The 14,947-nt window shown below is 49.6% G+C and overlaps 1 protein-coding gene across 1 annotated transcript; it reads left to right on the top strand.

Moving 5' to 3' along the window:
- Positions 1–13,863: 13,863 nt before the first annotated feature.
- LOC126526722 (uncharacterized) lies at positions 13,864–14,442 on the top strand. The gene has a single exon (XM_050174577.3). The coding sequence runs from the start codon at positions 13,870–13,872 to the stop codon at positions 14,440–14,442; it is 573 nt and encodes a 190-aa protein (XP_050030534.2). The 5' UTR covers positions 13,864–13,869.
- Positions 14,443–14,947: the final 505 nt, after the last annotated feature.

The following is a 14,947-nucleotide window of genomic DNA, read 5'->3' as shown; positions in this document are numbered from 1 at the left end:
GAGAGAACTGGCACTGTGAGGGGGAGTGGGCACCATCACAGCGACCGCAGGTACTGCCCTTTGTCGCCAACTCGTTGACCGCCGCTTCCGCCGACGGTGAACCAGTCGCACGGGAAATCTCGCCGGAGTCCTTGGTGGCAGTTTCCATTGCCAGCGCTGCCTTCACGGCGTCGTCCAACGAGGAGTCGGGAAGCTGCATGGCGGGGTTGTTGATTCCGCAGACGAAACGGTCCCGGAGGAGCGAGTCCAGCTGGTCCCCGAAAACGCAGGCACTCGCTAACCCTCGTAGCGCAGCAACGGACTGCCCGAGGGTCTCTCCTTCCCGGCGGCTCCGGTTGTTGAAGCGGAAACGCTCCATTAGTGTGGACGGTGCTAGGTTGAAATGCGAGTGCAGTATGGCGAGCAGCTCACCCAGCATCTTAATATGTGGCGTGGCTGGCTTGAGAAGGTCGAGCAGGAGACTGAAGACTCGGGTCCCGCAGCTGGTCAGGCTAATGTTCCGCTGTTTGGCCTCGGGTGTGTCGTTTGCCCGGAAGAACACGCGGCCTTGTTCCTCGTAAATTGGCCAAGCCGTCCCATCTCCCTCGAACTGCTCGAGCCTTCCGTACAGCGGCCTGATGGTAGCAAAGGGGGGGGGGGGGGGGCGGTGTTTCGCCGCTCGCGGCGGCGTGGGACGATCCGTGGGTACTCGTCGCCAATGTCACAGACCGCCGAGGTTCGTGAAGAAGGGAGGGCTGTTGGCACCTTCCGTTAGTAGGACGCTCCGCAGTGTGGTGGCGATGCACGATGACTGACCCCCGAGCAGCTGTGCTCGTCGGCGTTTATTGCGGTGCGGTGAACAATGTTGCCTACCGAGCCTGGCAGGCCACGAAGCCTGGCGGGCCAACCAAGATTATGTCGGAGTGGCGTCACATGCTTGTTACAAGAGTATTTAACTTTTTATAACTTGTCCATAGAATATACCATGTAGGTAGTAATATTTTGTTATATTGAAGTTCTAAAACCTCAATATAACAAAATATTACCGCTGCCACGATGGAATACCGCGACAATGGGCCCCGACCTCACGATGGTCGGAGGAGTAGGTCTACACTCTTGGAGCGATCTCGTGGAGAACCTGGACAGCGACCACTACATTCTAGCTACTGAACTACAGGTACAACCAACACACACTCCTGAACGTACTGTTAAGATAAGAAATTGGGATTCATTTAGGCGTAACTGGTCCTCCCTAGCTAGTCAGGACAACCCCTCCTTTCGGGAGTGGATCAAACAACTTCAAACTGATCTAAAAACTTCAACTCAACACGTCACTGCGACAGACGCCCAATGTGGACCTCCATTTGCTCCATCTCTCGGAGGCCCGCAGAGGCCTTACCCGGCGGTGGCAGCCGCAGAAACATACCGTATTTACTCGCACAATGTTCGCACTGTTTTATTTAGAAAATTGACGCAAATTCAGGGGTGCGATCATTATGCAGGTTAAATTTACCACGAAAAGAAACATTTTCTTTTTTCATCCCGCATTTCCCGCGGTATGACAAGCAGGCTGCTACCGCTGTCACTTCGGGGCACCAAAACAAAAATGGCGGCTACGCGGAACAAGCCGAACGCTATTTTATTCTCGTATTAGGACACACAGATTTTAAAGGGCGCTCTTTATAAATAAAATAAATAAATATTCGATAAATAAATAAAAGAAAGAAATAGTTCAAGACAGTGTAGCGTTGGCCAGCAGTGCGATCAGCAGAAGAACGACACAGACGTTAACCCATACCACATAAGACCCCTTTATTCGCGCGAGCACTGATATATACGGGCCACAGTGGTGCCATCTCTTTATGGCTTCGTTAATTACGCAACTAAGGGCAACTAATGTCGCCCTACGACGCTACATCTACCCCTTCCCTAAATACAAACATATTTACAAAACATTCACATAATCATCACCATCACCATCATCAGCCTGGTTACGCCCACTGCAGGGCAAAGGCCTCTCCCATACTTCTCCAACAACCCCGGTCATGTGGTCATGTGGCCATGTCATCCCTGCAAACTCCTTTATCTCATCCGCCCACCTAACTTCCTGCCGCCCCCTGGTATGCTTTCCTTCCCTTGGAATCCAGTCCGTAACCCTTAATGACCATCGGTTATCTTCCCTCCTGATTACATGTCCTGCCCATATCCATTTATTTTTCTTCATTTCAACTAAGATGTCATTAACCCGCGTTTGTTCCCTCACCCAATCTCCTCTTATTTTCCCTTAACGTTACACCCATCATTCTTCTTTCCATAGCTCGTTGCGTCGTCCTCAATTTAAGTAGAACCTTTTCGTAAGCATCCAGGTTTGTGCCCCGTAGGTGAGTACTGGTAAGACAAGCAATTACACACTTTTCTCTTGAGGGATAATGGCAACCTGCTGTTCATGATCTGAGAATTCCTGCCAAACATACCCCAGCCCATACTTATTCTTCTGATTATTTTCGTCTCATGATCCGGATCCGCCGTCACTACCTGCCCTAAGTAGATGTATTCCTTACCACTTCCAGTGCCTCGCTACCTATCGTAAACTGCTGTTCTCTTCTGAGACAGTTGAGCATTACTTTAGTTTTCCGCAGATTAATTTTTAGACCCACCCTTCGGCTTTGCCTTTGCGGGTCAGTGAGCATGCATTGCAATTGGTCCCCTAAATTACTAAGCAAGGTAATATCAGCGAATGGCAAGTTACTAAGGTATTCTCAATTAACTCTTATCCCCAATTCTTTAGAATCCAGGTATCTGAATACCACCTGTACACACACTGTGAATAGCATTCGAGAGATCGTATCTCCCTGCCTGACGCCTTTCTTTATTGGGATTTTGTTGCTTTCTTTATGGAGGACTACGATCGATGTCGAGCCGCTATAGATATCTTTTAGTACTTTTACACACGGCTCGTCTACACCCTGATTCCGCAATGCCTCCATGACTGCTGAAGTTTCGACAGAATCAAACGCTTTCTCATAATTAATGAAAGCTATATATAAGGGTTGGTTATATTGCGCACATTTCTCTATCACCCGATTGATAGTGTGAATATGGTCTATTGTGGAGTAGCCTTTACGGAATCCTGCCTGGTCCTTTGCTTGACAGAAGTCTAAGGTGTTCCTGATGCTATTTGCAATTACCTTAGTAAATACTTTGTAGGCAACGGACAGTAAGCTGATCGGTCTATAATTTTTCAAGTCTTTGGCGTCCCCTTTCTTATGGATTAGGATTATGTTAGCGTTCTTCCAAGATTCCGGTACGCTCGAGGTCATGAGGCATTGCGTATACAGGGTGGCCAGTTTCTCTAGAACAATCTGCCCACCACCCTTCAACAAATCTGCTGTTACCTGATCCTCCCGAGCTGCCTTCCCCCTTTGCATAGCTCCCAAGGCTTTCTTTACTTCTTCCGGCGTTACCTGTGGGATTTCAACTTCCTCTGGACTATCCTCTCTTCCATAATCATAGTGGGTGCCACTGGTACTGTATAAATCTCTATAGAACTCCTCAGCCACTTGAACTAGCTCATCCATATTAGTAATAAATTTCCGGCTTTGTCTCTTAACGCATACATCTGATTCTTGCCAACTCCTAGTTTCTTCTTCACTGCTTTTAGGCTTCTTCCGTTCCAGAGAACATGTTCAATTCTATCCATATTATACTTCCTTATGTCAGCTGTCTTACGCTTGTTGATTAACTTCGAAAGTTCTGCCAGTTATATTCTAGCTGTAGGGTTAGAGTCTTTCATACATTGGCGTTTCTTGATCAGATCTTTCGTCTTCTGCGATAGCTTACTGGTATCCTGTCTAACGAAGTTACCACCGACTTCTATTGCACCCTCCTTAATGATGTCCACAATATTGTCGTTCATTGCTTCAACACTAAGGTCCTCTTCCTAAGTTAAAGCCAAATACCTGTTCTGCGCCTTGATCTGGAATTCCTCTATTTTCCATCTTACCGCTAACTCATTGATTGGCTTATTATGTACCAGTTTCTTCCGTTCCCTCCTCAGGTCTAGGCTAATTCGCGTTCTTGCCATCCGATGGTCACTGCAGCGCACCTTGCTGAGCACGTGCACATCTTGGATGATGCCAGGGTTAGCGCAGAGTATGAAGTCTATTTCATTTCTAGTCTCGCCGTTTGGGCTCCTCCACGTCCACTTTCGGCTATCCCGCTTGCGGAAAAAGGTATTCATTATCCGCATATTATTCTGTTCCGCAAGCTCTACTAATAACTCTCACCTGCTGTTCATAGTGCCTATGCCTTGTCTCCAGCCTGCTTCTTGCCCACCGTGGCATTGAAGTCGCCCATCAGTATAGCCTATTTTGTTTTCACTCTATCCATCGCCGATTCCACGCCTTCATAGAAGCTTTCGACTTCCTGGTCATCTTGACTGGATGTAGGGGCGTACACCTGTACAACCTTCATTTTGTACCTCTTATTAAGTTTCACACCAAGACCTGCCACCCTCTCGTTAATGCAATAGAATTCCTGTATGTTACCAGCTATATCTTTATTAATCTGAAATGCGAATCCAAGTTCTCGTCTCTCCGCTAAGCACCGGTAGCACAGGACGTGCCCGCCTTTTAGCACTGTATATGCTTCTTTTGGTCTCCAACTTCACTGAGCCCTATTATATCCCTTTTACTGCCCTCTAATTCCTCCAATAGCACTGCTATACGCGCCTCACTAGATAACGTTCTAACGTTAAACGTTGCCAGGTTCATATTCCAATGGCGGCCTGTCCGGAGCCAGGGATTCTTATCACCCTCTGCTGCGTCGCCGGTTTGACCGCCGCCGTGATCAGTTGCTTCGCAGCTGCTGGGGACTGAGGGCCGGGGTTTGACTGTTGTGTTCATGTAGGAAGTCGTGGCGAAGTTCTGCACCAGGGTGCCCAATCCTGCTCTGGTGAGGGAGTGCGTTACCGGTTCTAGTCACCGGGATCAGGCCGCACTCCAGGCCTGTTTATGCAACTTTATCAACACGCAGATGTTTTTTTAATCCGGTGGAAAATTGCGCGGCACCGGGACTCGAACCACGGACCTCGAACGCGAGGTGGGTGTTTTGCCTCTACGCCACCGCTGCACCTGCATATTCACAAAGCCAGTCAATGTTTACGTCCAAGCACAGTCCTGAAACGTTGCGGGTGGTCTGTCTCTTGTGGACCGACGTTACGCTGGCGGCTTACCAGCAGTTTCGATGGCAACGGAAGTACTGTCACCATCTTCTGAAGCAAGGCTTGCATGTCCTGGACCCTGTGGCTGTGAAAGATCTGAAGATATTGACGGAGATAGCTCCAAATGCGTAGAGGTTGTGCCAGGTTTCTGTGGACTTGGCAGCGAAGAGGCTTGTGATCTGAAGATATTGACGGAGATAGCTCCAAATGCCCAGAGGTTCTGCCAGGTGTCCGTGACCTTGGCAGCGAAGAGGCTTGTGATCTGAAGATATTGACGGAGATAGCTCCAAATGCCCAGAGGTTCTGCCAGGTGTCCGTGACCTTGGCAGCGAAGAGGCTTGTGATCTGATGATATTGACGGAGATAGCTCCAAATGCCCACAGGTTCTGCCAGGTGTCCGTGGACTTGGCAGCGAAGAGGCTTGCGATCGGAAGATCTGAAGATATTGACGGAGATAGCACCAAATGCCCAGAGGTTCTGCCAGGTGTCCGTGGACTTGGCAGCGAAGAGGCTTGTGATCCACGTAGAGGTGCAGTTTTGTAGTCGTCCTCCCACCATGCAGCACGTTGTGGCGATGCTCTTGTTGGGACTGCAGTCAGCTGCGAGGCATTCCAAGTTCGACCGTCTTCCAGGCAGAAGGACCAACGTCCTATGCGCTTGAGGATCTTCATTGGAGGTCCAAAGCTGGGAGTGCCTTTCGGACCAGTGATTGGTTTCTTAACGTGCACATACTTCTCAACTTGGAACTGCGGTACTCAGGCTACTCTTCGTCGGTCAGCATACACTTTGTTTTTGCGCTGGTGCTCTTTCATCCTCTTCCGAAGTGATAACATCTCCGGAGCGGGGTCCGTGAAGAAGTTGGAGGTGGGGTGTCCAACGACGTCCAAGGATGTCCTGATGTGCCGGCCATGCAGAAGCGCTGCAGGAGAAAGGCCTGTGGTACTGTGAGGAGTGACTCTGAAGATTCCCAAGTACTCTGTAAGTGTTCTTCACTGGTCGCTGCTCTAGCAAGGCCAACTGAATATAAGATTTGAGCACACGGTTCACCCTTTCAACCCGTCCATTTCCCTGGGGGTGATACACATCCGAGAAGCTGTGCTTAATGCCCGTCTTGAAGAAAGGACTCGAATTCTCGGTATGTAAATTGTGGTCCATGATCCGAGACCAGTTCGTCGGGGTGCCTTCCCGTGCAAATATTGACAGGAGGAAGTCTACCACTTTACTGAAAGACACATCCCTGCAGAAAGCAACTTCTGGCCATTTGAAAAAATAATCAACTGATATAATACAACAACAGTCTGCTGGCGCACGCTCAAATGGGCCAACAATATCAACAGCTATCTTGCTCCAAGGTTTATCTGGAAGGGTCACTGGCTGTAGTGGAGTAGGATAGCTCTTAGCACTTTTGTCTGCCGACTGACAGACTGTGCAGTTTCGGATGGCAGCCTCTACTTGTTTGTACAGACCTGGCCACCAGTACTTTTCACGAAGACGTTGCTTGGTCTTCACAATTCCCAGGTGCGATTCATGGGCAGCTGAATGAACGTAGCAGTGAGCTTGGCTGGTACCACTATACGCTCCGAGCGCATAAGCAGACCATCTGCTACTGACAATTCCTCCCGGACCTCATAGTAAGGAGTCAGTTCAGCAGTCAAACATTTCTTCGCTGGCCCTTATGTCTGAACAAAATGAGCAACCTCCTGGAGTTTGCAATCCTTGGCTTTAGCAAGTCGAAGGTCACTGACATTAACTGAAGATGTGACCAGAGACACAATTTCCTCTTCAATCTGAATCCCATTTTCTGTGTCTGGGACAGGTAGCCCGGACAAAGTGTCTGCTACATTGTTGTATTCCCCACGTCTGCACTGAACTGTGAAATTGTAACGTAGCAAACGAGCGGTCCACCTTGTGATGCGAAGTGGTCACTGTCCTGTGCTTTGTGTCGAAAGTAGAGATACTAGGCTTGATGGTCAGTTATCAATGTGAATGGTCGTCCCCAGAGATAAATGTGCCATTTCTCGCACGCCCACAGTCACGCCAGGGCCTCCTGCTCTCCCGCTGAGTACTTCCGCTCCGTTTCTGTCAGAGTTCGGGATGCGTGGCCCGTCAGCCTGTTGTAGTACTGCTCCAGGCCATATATATATAAGCAGACGCATCTGTGGCCACAGTAACAGGGAGCGTCGGGTCGAACATTTGCAGTATCTTGTGCGATGCCAGGAGCTTCTTTACCTTTGCAAAGCTCTTTCCGGCAGGGGCATCCCATTCAAAATGTACATCCTTACGAAGTAACCTACCCATAGGTTCTACCTCTTCAGCCAGATGCTGGATAAACTTAGCATAGTACTCGACCAAGCCCAAAAATGAACGCAGCATACTTGTGTATGTGGGGGTGGCAGCATTGACAATGGCATCGACCTTGGCTTGAAGGGGAGCTATTCCTTCCGAGCTGACGCGATGCCCAAGAAATGGTAACTTCGATGCATTAAACACGTACTTCTCGTTGAGCTTAAGTCCAGCTTCAGAGATGCGTTGAAGAACTTGCTCCAGATTTCTCAAGTGCTCTTTTTCAGTCCTGCCAAAGATAATGATGTCGTCTAGGTAGAAGAGTACCCCTTTGCAGCCTTGCAGGACCATTGTCATGAGTTGTTGAAAGGCAGCTGGGGCTGATGCCAGTCCAAAGCGCACCCTTCTGAAACGAAAAAGGTCATCATGCGTAATCAAAGCAGTGGGGTCTCTTCTATCTGGGTGAAGCAGCACCAGGTAATAGGCAGAAGCTAAATTGAACTTTGAAAAGTGGCGTGCTCCATTCAGAGAGTGTAGCAGCTCTCCCGCGTGGGGCAAGGGAAAGCTGTCGACTACAATCGCTTTGTTAGGCTCTCTCAAGTCAACGCAGAAGCGGATGCTGTCGTCTTTCTTGCGGACTACAACATAAGAGAAACCCACTTGGAAGCGTTAACCCTTTCAATGACATCATCGGAAAGAAGGAGCTCAAGCTGGTTGCTAACCGGCTTGCGCAGAGAAAGTGGCAAATGTCTGAACTTCTGAATTACTGGAGAGGCTGACGACTTTATCTTGACCTTGTGCTGAATGCCCTTGGCAAGTCCAAGGCCTGGTGAGAATAAATGGCAAAATTTTGCCAATAGCAAAGCTGGCATACCGAACTTTGGTGGACTTAGCGGACTGTGCTGTTCCTGTGCCGTTTTAGCTGCTCCTTTCAGCATGGCTTCTGAACCTTCTTTGGCAGCCGTGTGCAGGCAGCGTAGCTGTGTACCCCCAATATGTAGTTCTAGAGCTTGCACAGCGTCCAGACCAAGAAGGCAATTCCCTCCGGGTGCGACATGAATTGCTATCACGGCCGTTTTTTCCTTGTATGAGATGCCGGCTTTAAACTATCCCAGCACAGGAATCTTTCGGCGTCGGAAGTCCAACAAAGTAAGTTTAGAGCTGGTCAATTGTATGCTGTCTTCGAGCACGCTTCGGAATTCTTGTTCCCGTATAATTGACATAGCTGATCCAATGTCGACCAAGAACTTCACAACGCGCGGTTGCGATCTGGAGTTGATTGCCGCGATTGCCACTTCAATGTAGACCCCTGTGGGCTTCGTAAATAGTGAGGATGCTGATGGCATCTGACGTGTCCTGTTCAGAAACTACTTCGCGGACGCGAGTCGGGCGTCGTCCTCGTGCGCTGCGGCCGCTACGGCAGACGCATGAAGTGGTCACGGTGGCCGAATGCGAAGCAGGTTTTACCGCGAGCGGGGCATACAGACGGCTCGCAACATGCGGTGCCGCAATTGCCGCAGACATGTGAAATTCCGCTGTACGGAACAACGGCGGTGGGCGTGTCTGAAGTTGGCGGGCGAGCATGACGAACTCGGGCTTGACTAGGGACGCGCGTGTCATTGTCGCTGAAACGCCGGTGATCTTGTCTGGTCATTCCAAAAGCGTCACGTTGGCGTGGCTGTTGTATGATGCGCTGAACGGGGTTGGCAAAGGCTTCAGACTCAAGCTGAGCTCGCTCACGAAGTAGCGCAATTTTAACGGCGCGGTCGAAAATCAGTGCGTCTCCTTCCAATAACAACCGTGAACGTAACTGCGGAGATGCAACGACAGTGATGAACTGCTCGCACATGTTTTCGTTTGCTTGCTCGCCGAAATTGCAAGAGGTAGAGAGTTCTCGAAGGGCAAGGGCGAAGTCAGAGATGGACTCACCATGTAGCTGACGGCGTTCGCGGAAGTGGTTGCGTTCTTCGAATGTGGCGCGCGTCGGCGAAATGCCGAGTCACTCGCAGGCCACGTCGTATGCGTCTGGGGAACGCGTCGCTGTGGCGTCTTGCTTGGGGAGTGTGGCGTCCGCTGGATAAGCGGCTGAAACAGCTTCGTTCGGCGCCGTTGGCGATGGGAGCGCATCGAAAATACGTTGTCCTTCTGGCACAAAGCAGTGTAGTAAAAATTGGAGAACGATTAAGCTTCGCCTTCAAGAGTGGAACGCAATAGCGTTATCGCACCCCGTTCGCACCGCCCACTCATTCGCTCGGCATGCTCTTGAGTCACACATAGGCATAGTTTTCATATACAACACTTCCAAGTCCACAGCACAACTTTTTTCTAATTATTTGTTCCAGGAGCACCACGCAGACGCATGACTCCTCGCCAGCAGCACGGCACACATCGCAGGGGACCCCATAGAGAAAGAAATTTCAACAAGAGCGGACACTCCCATAGAGCCCAGCGGCCGAATTGACTGTAGCACCCCAAGCGGATGTTGTTGACTTCTTCCGGTTTCGGTTTTGAGCGCGCGCGTTTTGAACACCAGTTGGTACCGCCGCGCTGGCTCCGCTGCTCGGCGAGGCATTCATATTTTTTTTTTTTTTTTCGCTTCTGCTGAACCTCGCGTGGCCTTGGCGTGGAGTCGTTTCATTAACAAGTAGAAATGATTGCGATTGACCTTTACAAGACTGCGCCGAATCTGTCAGGTGCAATTTCATAAAGAAAACGAAAGACGTCTTCTGAAATGATGAAATGTTTATTTTGCTCTATATAAATGCTCGTTCCGGGCTTCTTCTGCACTCATCCAAAGTTGTGGCATCAGGTAAGCAGCAGTCGTTGCCGTACGATGCTCCACCGGATGCCATCAGCTGAAACAAAGTAAATTACAAGCATGTATCATTTCGGTATATTGACCTAACAGGAGTATTGCATGTAGAGGCGAAACGTGCGTAAGTGGTGAATGAGCGGCATTACAGATAAATTCACTTTTACGTACATTTCGCAGCAAAGACTCCTCCCAAACAATGCCATAAAATCTGAACATCCGATTTTCAAGCACCCCTCCTTTCGCGGGCATTATTTTCTGCACTTTAAATGCACAAATACACGGGTGACTGTGCGTTTCCAAAACAACGTGGCCTCAGTCGACATGATGGTACGCCAAGTACACAAAGGTGGCTACAACACAGGCTCAGCCAGACCATGTTACACGCTCGCATAATGCCTTCTAATCGCACTCAAGTCAGACTTGTGAGTGCAAAGCCTGTTTTCAGTCGCTCAGAATACATAAATGTCATGTTCTTGAGCTCCTCCGTGTTATCTTTTACGCGTCCTGCCGGCGCATGCAACACTCCCGTGTTATCACTCTCGGCAATCGCTCGTCGCGTTTTCGAGAAGCGTGAGTACCGAAATAAGGTATATGTTGTTGCAGGGCTATAAAATGCGTCACAAACTTGTCCCACTAAAATTCAGCACACGCAAAACTAACTCACTATGGCCGGCTTGCTTTTTTGCTAACAACTTCACAACCCCAGGCGCGGCGAGCAAGCCTCAAGATATCCCAAAAAGTTACCAAATAAATTACAATACTTTTTCGTGTCAGAGAATGCGTCACGAACTTCTACCAGTAAGATTCAGTACACACGAAACTAACTGCGGCACACAGCGGAGCTGCTTTTCGCTAACTGCGTCAATAAGCCGGGCGCGGCAACCGTGCTTCTAAACTACCCCAAATATAACGACGTTAGTTAGAATAATGTTGGGGGCCACAGAATGCGCGAGAACTTGTCTGTCTTAAGCGCTACGACGTAGTACACGCATGTATGTACACGCGTAAATGCGTCACACGGCCGAGCCGGTTTTCGCTTACTGCGTCAATAAGCCGGGCGCGGCAAGCGTGCCCAAGCACTACCGAAATAAGTTACAGTAATGATGGGGCTCATAGAAAGCGTCGCGAACATCTCCCAGGACGAGGCATTAACTCAAGTTAACTGCGCTAGGACGGCGGAGCTGTTTTTCGCTAACTGCGCCACTCGAACTAAACCTAAATGTGCTTAAAATGCGCCGCACACTGTCAAACACAATATCTCACCTTGCCGTAGTCCAATAGTGCAGTGGTGCCGTGTCGAAATGCCGACGATACGCAAGAGAAGCATAGAGAATGCCGGGAGCCCCAAAAAATGGGCTATATCGAAAACAGACGGGTCGCCGAGCACGCGAGCTTCGCACGTACGACCGGCCTCGCTCACTCCTGCGGCTTGTCTGGCGCATGACGTATGCACGAGCGTCTGGCGTGCCGCTAGCTTGTTGCTAGGCAACGCAACAAAAAGTTGCAAAATATAAGTTCATTTACACGCAAAACTTTTTCACTTTTAGTGAGAAGGAATAAAAAAAAATAAAACGTTGTCTGGAACTTTATTTCACATTCTTTTTTTCTGATGCTCGCGTCAACTAACGGATGGTGTTGAAACTAGGCGTGACGTGTTTCCAGTTGCCAGTTTTTGAAGAGTGTCCCCTCTTGTTGAATTTCTTTCTCTCTGGGGGACCCTTTCCCACCAGACGTTGCACGGCGCAGCGATCACGTCAGAGGCGTCCCGCATCGGACGCTGCACCTAGAAATCGCGCTGTGAGCGGAAAGAGGAGCCGCGTCGCCTAAACACGAGTGTTCGAGTGACGCACGCTGGAAGTTGGAAGGAGAGAGAGCGAGAAAACTTATTAAACGCAAGGGTATTGGGGCATCCTCGCACCGGTCCCTGCACGGCCTCAATGCGCTCAAACGAGACGAAGGGGAGAAGCGGGCGAGTGGCGCGCCACCTGTCAGGGCAGCGCCGTACATTGCGAGGACGGGGTCTTCTGTGTTTCCCGAAAGATGGATCTGCGTGTGCGCCAAGCGCAGAAGAAATGTAGCAGAAACGTACTTCGCGACTCGTTTAACTGTGCCTTCTGCAATTTACATGCTCATAATTACCGATATACAGCGCAGTATAACTTTTTACGAAAAAGCGTTTGATTCGGTCGAAACCTCAGCAGTCATGGAGGCACTACCGAATCAGGGTCCAGACGAGCCATAAAAATACTGAAAGATGTCTATAGCGGCTCCACAGCCACCGTAGTCCTCCACAAAGAGAGCAACAAAATCCCAATAAAGAAAGGCGTCAGGCAGGGAGGTACGATCTCTCCAATGCTAATCACAGCCTGTTTACAGGAGGTATTCAGAGACCTGGAGTGGGAAGAATTGTGGATAAAAGTTGATGGAGAATACCTTAGTAACTTGAGATTCCCTGATGATATTCCCTGGCTTAGTAACACAGGGGACGAAATGCAACGCATGCTCGCTGACCTGGAGAGGCAAAGCAGAAGGGTGGGCCTAAAAATTAATCTGAAGAAAAGTAATGTTTAACAGTCTCGGAAGAGAACAGCAGTTTACGATAGGTAGCGAGGCACTGGAAGTGGTAAGGGAATACATCTACTTAGGGCAGGTTAGTGACCACGGATCCGGATCATGAGACTGAAATAATCAGAAGAATAAGAATGGGCTGGGGTGCGTTTGGCAGGCATTCTCAAATCATGAACAGCAGGTTGCCACTATCCCTCAAGAGAAAAATATATAACAGCTGTGTCTTACCAGTACTCACGTATAGGGCAGAAACCTGGAGGCTTACGAAAAAGGTTCTGCTTAAATTGAGGACGACGCAACGAGCTATGGAAAGAATTATGGGTGTAACGTTAAGGGATAAGAAAAGATCAGATTGGGTGAGGGAACAAAGGCGAGTTAATGACATCTTAGTTGAAATCAAGAAAAAGAAATGGGCATGGGCAGGACATGTAATGAGGAGGGAAGATAACCGATGGTCATTAAGGGTTACGGACTGGATTCCAAGGGAAGGGAAGCGTAGCAGGGTGCGGCAGAAAGTTAGGTGGGCGGATGAGATTAAGAAGTTTGCAGGGACAACGTGGCCACAATTAGTACATTACCGGGGTAGTTGGAGAAGTATAGGAGAGGCCTTTGCCTTACAGTGGGCGTAACCAGGCTGATGATCATGATGATGATAACGTTTTACGGCACGTTTCTAAGGCAACACCGCATTCACTAGAGGCGCTTTTGTCCCGCTTTGAAACATCGAACTAAGAAAAAGAGCCTTGTTCGAACGGCCACGTTTGCCATGAGCTCCGCTGGAAACAGCGCATCGGCCCTCGGCCGAGGATCACACCCACCGTCAACTACTGATTCAGGTAATTATAAAGTAGTTCTTCCTCGTCTACCGACTGTCAACACCGTTCTCAATTCAGTTTTCCTGCATGCTGACCAGGCAGGGCGGCCGTATCGGGCCCCAGACTTTCGCGATGCTCTCCTTTCAGTGCTAAATTCAACTGATATCCACGGCGCTGGACAATACCAGATGAGCCATTTGTGGTTGGTGACATGTGTTAACAGCATCGCGAAACAGAAACTTGTCGACAAAGGCGAGTTGTTGGTGAAGGGCCTCAAGTGCCTTGTCATAGACCCGGAATGCAAGAATATCAAGATGAAGCTTCTTTGGCTTCCCCCACACCTCGAACAGAGACGGATTGTTGAAGCGCTAGAGCCATATGGCACAGTGCAGTCCATCACGAGAGAAATGTGGCGGTGTGACTGCATGGAGGGCTGGCAAATGACTAATCGAAACGTAGCGTTCACATTGAAAGATGGAGTTTCTGCCAGTAATCTGCCACATCTGTTGAGCATATACGGCCACCAGTGCCTTATCTTGGTACCTGGCCGACCACCACTTTGCCTCCGGTGCAACAGAGTTGGGCATATCCGGCGACATTGTAGAACACCACGCTGCAGTAACTGTCACCGCTACGGTCACCCTGCAGATGCATGCGTCGGAACCTACGCTGACAAGCTTCGTGGAAATAGACAAGCTGAGGATGATACCATCACCGATCATCCAATGGACGTGAGCGAGGTTGTGGATGCAACTCCCTGAGACTCATCGACAAGAACAGATAAGCCGTCATCGGCTGACATTAGCCTCAGCCAGAAGCCTCCGAGTAAGGATGAGACTAAGGCGCCTGACGACGAACCAACTGTGTCATGGGCAAAATCGCCACCAGTTCAAGATCGCCCACCGTCAGTGGAATCTGCATCGATGTGCGAGGCCGCTAGCTAAGAAGCGTCCAGCGCCATTTGACAATCCATCGCCCTCGGGAAAGGAGGCTCGCGTTCCCAAAGTGTCAGAGTTGACAAAACCGCTCCGGGGAACGCCTACTCCTGCAGATGTCCCTTGTGTTAACGTGCACCAAAAGGTCCATAGTGCATCACCTCATCAAGAAGGGAGTGGTGCACCTCTGGAGTAGCGTTTAGACGCTGCACCTACATAGGTAATCATGGCGGGCACTCTTCCCTTCCATTCTGGCACCTTAAATGTCCGTGGCTTACGAAGTAAGCGACGGCAAGTACAACTTCTTCATTTGTTACGCAATAGAAAATTA

This window comes from Dermacentor andersoni, chromosome 8 (genome assembly GCF_023375885.2).
Source record: "Dermacentor andersoni chromosome 8, qqDerAnde1_hic_scaffold, whole genome shotgun sequence".
NCBI classification, from domain to species: domain Eukaryota; kingdom Metazoa; phylum Arthropoda; class Arachnida; order Ixodida; family Ixodidae; genus Dermacentor; species Dermacentor andersoni.
The sequence above is the reverse complement of the archived record's forward strand: the minus strand, read 5'-3'. Positions and strand labels throughout refer to the sequence as shown.